Consider the following 6,690-nt stretch of genomic DNA (forward strand, 5'->3'; position numbering starts at 1 on the left):
TCAAATTAAAAATTCGAATTCGAGATTTTTCATTTGCTTTAAATTGCAGATTCAATGGAATTCGGGGATCGAAAAGTTACCACGACACCCTCGAGGCTAATACAAATGGATTAATCGATGTCTTGAATCATTGCAATGAAGGTGAAGTATTACCAGATACCCTTGAGCTGGAGACTGAGACCCAAAGTAGACATAGGTTGGATAGTTTTTACTCCGCAAATTCTGTGAAGTCGACGTATTTTAGTTCAGGGTCTATTTCCAGTTATCAGAGCACAGAAGATCTTGAAAATGTTGGAAAAGGTATGTACTATAGGGAGGGCTGAAAAACTCAAAATTATTAGATGTTTTTTTCGAAAATTAATGTTTCAAAAAATAAGGAAAAATGCAATTTTGTTCATTTGTACCTGAAGTTACAAAAAAAAAAATATTTTTTGGTTTTTTATTTTTGGATGTTCTTTTTAATACATACATACAACACATACATTTCTTTGAAGTTTGAATAATATTTTTTCTGTTTTTTTTTAGGGATTCTGCAACACAATCTATTTTTATACAAGATCCGTTTCAGGACGATCCTTAAAAAACAGAACAAATATTTGTTTGAAACTTAAAAATATGTAGTTGTTTCTTTATTTGATTGAAGTGAGCATAAAAATAACATTTTAGGTACAAACTAATAAAAGTGAATGTTTCGTCATTTTTTGAAATATTATAATTCGATGAAAAAAATCTTCTTACTTTTTTTTCTTCATAAACTTTAAACAAACATTTTTTAGCGCTTTTTTTTAACACTTTTTAGCGCTATTACCAATGAATCTAATAATTTTGAGTTTTTTCGAACCACCCTAATGTACTATGCTCTGTCATTTTACTTGTAAGTAAAAAGGACACTGCAAAATCCAATAATTGAGAAAAGCGACTAGAAAGTTCAAATCTGGTTTTCTTTTTTTCGTCTAATTTAATAGACATTTTATTTATTTTTTAAATATCTTTGTAGGTAATTTAAATTCGATCTATCGATTTATGAACAATTAATTCACAGAAATTATAAATTAATAGGTAGAATAGATGCCAAATTTTGGCCCTTTAATGGATAATGCAATGAGAAATTGAAACAAGATTAACAATTTGAAAAAAATTATCCTCGCTGATTGATCAACGAATCCAATGATACTAAACTCATGTTTTTATTTTTTGCAGTTACGTCCTTTTTACTTAGGGCGGTAGTGCTTCAGTCTTAGAAACAATTTAATACAGAGTAGAAGAATTCTAATTGTTTCTTTGTTTCCAGAAACAGAAAACTCGAGCGATGACAATATCATGTATGGGCCACCTTCAACGCTACCAGCTCTTACTGCCCCAGTTCCAAATAACTGGACCCAAATTGAAGGTATATAAATTTATTTTAAATTTTATATAATTTACATATTTATTTTCTTCATTCAATAACTAGTAACTTGTATTTTTCGTAATTTGGAGTTATAGACCTTTTTATATTTATTTTCAATTCTACGCTATCAAGTGGGAAGAAATTTTTGAATTTGAATCACCATTAAATTTAAGTTGTTTCAGATTTTAAGAATGCTCACTTACTTTACCATAAATTTTGTAAATATTGTATAAAACGAAGGAAAATAGACATATTGTTAAATATACAAATTTTCAATGAGATAACAAAAATAGTTGAATCTGTAACTGTCCATTTAACATTAGTTACTCTAAAACTTCTGTCGATTGAAAAAATCATAATTCTAATTCAATATTCATCATTTGCAGCTTCTTTGTTTATTAAAATATTATCTGCAATTCTGTTTGAATTTTATTACAAATAAGCTATAAATAAGGTAACTAGGTTAATAGTGAGATATTATGTAATTAGTTAAGTAATATGTGATTTTTTTCATGCAAATTTAATGGTGTTTTAATAAGAACCTTTCAAAAAGATGTGTATATAATGTTCTATATAATACAATAAGCTATCAATGACTAAGATTTAATCAAAATTACGATTATTTCTTTAAAACGATATAAAAAATACACTATCTCAAGTAACTAATGTTAAATAAACAATGTTTTTTTAACTCGATATATTTATATATTTTTAATTTTAAATATTTAAACCCAAATATTTTAAATAAATATTTAAACTGATCTTTATATTTGAGTATGTTCTAGGTATGCAAACCAAATAAAAATTACTTAATCTTTAACTTGATTCATAACTTTGACAAAAAAATACCCTTTAATTATTGCATCAAATTTTATAAGAGAAATTGAAGCGTAAATAATCAAAATATAGTTGAGGTTCATAAATGTCCATTTGAATGTAGTTGTTTGCATATTTGTGTTTTCTTCTTTGAGTTTTGGAAAACGCAATTTTTATTCAATTTTAATTTATAAATTCTCCTATTTCTTGAAAAGTTGTTTTCGATGATAGTCTTCGCGTTTTTTGCAAATTATTTTATTCAGAAATAATATGTACAATTGTTTTTAGTTAATCATTTTCTTTATTGATAAATTTTATAAATAATACTTAACAAAAATGTCAGAAAAAACTGCGAAAAATCTTTCAATAAATAGAGTGACTGTTTGCACAATAAAATTGAATGAAAATTACAACTTATGCAAAAAGCGAAATAAAAATGCAGATAACTATAATTAATGGAACAATTATTAACTGAAATATTTTTTTATTATGTATCTTGGATCAATGAAGTTAAATATCGAGCCGTTTTGAATCTGACGGTATAATTTAAATCTGATAAAAAAATTTTAAATACATACAGTAAATTAAAATATTTGCAAATCTAAAAATTTCAAAGTTCGAATCCAACCTTTAAAATATAAAACAATAAAATTTGACATGATATATGTTATACATTACTGATTGTGAGTGAAATGTTTTTAAAAATAAAAAATTCTCTTATAATTTAAAATAGAATATTTGGAAGTAATCTTAGTTTATAATTATTTAATTAATATTTAAGAGCTTGTGAAGGAAAAACTATTTTCTTATTTTGTTACTATTTCACGTTTGTATTCAACTTTTTTTTGTATTCTTTTAACCAAACTAACTTTCTCTTTTGGTAGTTTCTAATGAAATTGTATTATAATTGCAGGGGAATTCGTGATGGTTAATGCAGCCTATCTATCACATTTAGCGCAAGATATATTTTTTGCTCCTCATTCTCGACTTGCTGATGGAATAATTTGGCTCCTTATTATAAAAGCTGGCATCTCGAGATCGCACCTACTTCAGGTAGGATATTAGATTAGAATACCTAAAACATATTCAACAAATTCAACCATTTTCTCATAGATAAGTTTCGCCTTGAAAGATTTTGGAAGTGAAAATATAGAATTTGAAATCGTCTGATTAACAATATTCAAATTATAAACCATTAATTTTAGAGATTTTTTTAAACTGTCATATTGAAATTTGATTGTTTTGCAGTTCCTATTGGGGTTGAGTACGGGTTCGCATTTAACCGTTCCCGGAGTCGAGATGATACCGGTGAAAGCCTTCAGAATAGAACCAGCGGAGGGCACAAGTGGTTATTTGGTAGTGGATGGTGAAAACGTGGATTATGGACCTATTCAAGCCGAAATGTTCCCCTCTTTAGCGACTGTAATGTGTCCTTGACATAACATCTGATTTCTAAAGAGAGGCGCGGTCTCGTCTTAGTTTTAGAATTCTCGATTTAACCGACTTCAAATTTCGATAGAACGAGTGTAGGAAAGACATAAGCTCTCAAGTATCTTACGTATACGAATCTTAGTCCTAAAATCAAAGCAGCTAAAATAGTGCGATCAATAGTTCAGTGATCAATCAATCGATCACGTTACTAAACTTTTATCGTTTCACAAATTGTAACGTTCGTCAGTATTTTCAAGCGAGAACAATAATGCGAAATAGAAGGTCTTTTCAAACAAATGAAAAATTTAACTAAGGCCTACATATGGGGTAAAGGCACTACTGATAAATCAAAAATCGAAAAAAAATCAACATTATAATAATGCAGGTACGCTAAACTACAAATTTTAAAAGACTTTATATGTTTAGAAGATCAATTCATTCGGATTTCATCATTTTCTTGGTATATTACGTTAGTTGGATCGAACATTTTAAACCACAAATTCTGTTACTTTCTGATTTATTCCTTATATTTCACTGAGACCGCAATCATTGAAAAAAATCAAAGGTTTCTAAAAATAAGTATATTATTTTAAAAATGCATTCGTCGGGTAATTGTGGACAATTCGTGTCAAAGCTCTGTTTCTCGAGGACTTTATTCGCGGAATGGTCATACCAACATCTTCGCTTACGCACCAAATTATAGACATCGAGAGCACGTTTTAGATTAGTTAGGCTATTTCAAAATTAAACGTCATGACTATAACAATAACATATAATGCATATAGCAATTAAAATGTTATTTCAACGGGCTATGGTAATGGTTGTGTCAGGAAAAAAAGAATAATTATTTCAGAGATTCTCTCTACTTGTGAAATAGTGTAATTATAATCTGCCTTTTTTATATTTCTTATTTTATTGTTTTTATTTCATTATCAAATTACCTGCATTTTCTGTTTTAATTATTATTTTTGTCTATCATGTATCAGTAATTAAACTCTATTCTATTATTTTATCCAATAATTAAGTAAATTTTTTCTTTATTTAAAATATTAAGCTAATTTGAGAGGCTAAAATTTCACAGCTGTTATCTTAATTCCTCGACAATTGGTGCCTTTACTCTATATTTATAATGTTAACTCGAGAACGATCGCATTTCATTTGCAGTAAACTGGGGGAACAAAATATTTATTTGTTTTCGCACAAAAGAAGTGCTACATATCCTTCTGTAATGTCAATCGACTATATTTTCATAATCGTTTTCCCAATCAGAAATCTATACGCCTCAAGCGAACTATTGGGTAACTCGAAATAATGAGAGGACTAGTAATGAGAAGAAGCAGTGAATATCAATTAATTTCTGTAAATAATATTATATGTATTGAGATCCAAAATTAATTATTCATTATATATATATACTTTTTCGTCAATTTTGGATTGAAATTACCATTTCTTCCCAATAGTTCCAAATTAGTGGCGCTGTCGTCGCCGCGAAATAGACGTATATCCCTATTAAATATTATTTAACGTCTGAAAGTATTTAAACCCTAAAAAAGTCGTAGTCTTTAAACAGTTGGACTTCGAATTCTGTAAATAAGCCATCAGTAAAAAGAAATTTATTTGCGGATCAAGTATTAATATTCTCTACTCCCATTTGTCGTCTAACTTGTCATCTAACTTTGTTCGCATCTTTGCGGATATGTTTTTTGGTGAATCGCGAGTCAGTGGAAAATGTGACTCTGATTTTGTAATTACTGAATTTCGCTGTGAATAAGAATAACGCATTAGCCAATAAGTAGTTTAATCTTCCATGAATTTCTTACGTGCCTAAATTATATATTATACTTCCAAAGTGTGCTTTTTTAAAAGTTTCATACGCACATAAGTATTTTCATTTTGTAGATAAGATCAAAGTTGTACATTCAAACTTCGAAGTTTACGCTCATGTTACGGCAACGATTTAAAATTGCAAAAAAAAAAAGATTAAAAATTGCAATAAAAAAAATAAAAATATCTTTACAGCTGATTCATGAATAAACTATTTTATTTCTGATTTCCTGTAATCTCCCATTCACATTAGTTTGTAACTTTTTTGACAACAGTTTATTTTTTAAATAGTTTTTTATCTGATGCCATTTAAAAACAACTTTTTCACCAATTCTTATCACGATTTTTCTTTGCAAATTTAAGAAACAACTGAGTACATTTTTATTTCGTTCACAATGATTTAATTTTGTAGCTATTTAAGGTATTCCGCATTGAAATGGAAGTTTTGTTTTTTTGTCAGAAGAAATTAAAAAATAATCTGATAAAGATCAAAATATGAAGTTTATAAATATAATATAAAGAAACTTATTCTGCCGCCCAAAGTAGAAATATATCAAAGCATCACAAAAAAAGAAACAAGTGTGGGAAGCCAACAAAAACTACCTACTTAGTGTTGTAGTATTGGTCGAGACTAGTCGAAATCCAAAAATGCTTATTTTTCTGATTACCAGTTTTTTTCAAGCTGTTAAGTTAATATTTTCATAGCTTTCATGTTAAAAGGTATCTTCTGAAGTTTAGGTAGCGAAAAAATTTTTGTTGTGAAAAGTTAATAATAAGAATATTATAATGTTCTACTTAAAAAAATGCAACTTCTACTCAAAAATCAAGGTCGAATAAAAAAATACTGGTAAGCAGAAAATTACAAAATTTTGGATTTCAACTAATCTGGACGAATAAAACAATACTATGTAGGTCGTTTTTATTGGCTCCACATACTTTAATTTTTTGTGAGACTGTATATTACAAAGCTTTCGAAATTTTGTAAAAATAAACATAAAATTTATATAATATGGAGAGGGGCGCGGTAATAATCCTCGAATATTTTTTTAATTCTGGAATAATATAATTCTCTTTTTATCATGTTTCTAAAAATAATTTCCAGAGCATAAAGAGTCACCTCTTGAAACGAATCCTTTGAAACGGTGAGAAAAACATTTAGCATACACTCTGTAAATCCCAGGGTGTCACTTTTTTATCCAACTACATAATAGAGAAAATTTAATATTTTC

The 6,690-nt window shown here is 27.8% G+C and overlaps 1 protein-coding gene across 2 annotated transcripts in view; it reads left to right on the plus strand.

The window, feature by feature from the left end:
- LOC117172153 (sphingosine kinase 2-like) overlaps positions 1 to 5,659 on the plus strand; it is a 50,521-nt gene extending 44,862 nt beyond the window's left edge. Inside the window, exons 4-7 of one of the 2 annotated variants that reach the window (XM_033359955.1) lie at positions 50 to 300; positions 1,292 to 1,390; positions 3,120 to 3,259; positions 3,455 to 5,659. In XM_033359955.1, coding sequence (XP_033215846.1) covers positions 50 to 300; positions 1,292 to 1,390; positions 3,120 to 3,259; positions 3,455 to 3,643 — 679 coding nt within the window. In that variant the 3' untranslated portion in view covers positions 3,644 to 5,659. The remainder of the gene's footprint in view (positions 1 to 49; positions 301 to 1,291; positions 1,391 to 3,119; positions 3,260 to 3,454) is intronic. The other variant, XM_033359957.1, reaches the window with a different exon arrangement.
- The last annotated feature ends 1,031 nt before the right edge of the window (positions 5,660 to 6,690 follow it).

This window comes from Belonocnema kinseyi, chromosome 4 (genome assembly GCF_010883055.1).
Source record: "Belonocnema kinseyi isolate 2016_QV_RU_SX_M_011 chromosome 4, B_treatae_v1, whole genome shotgun sequence".
Lineage (NCBI taxonomy): Eukaryota > Metazoa > Arthropoda > Insecta > Hymenoptera > Cynipidae > Belonocnema > Belonocnema kinseyi.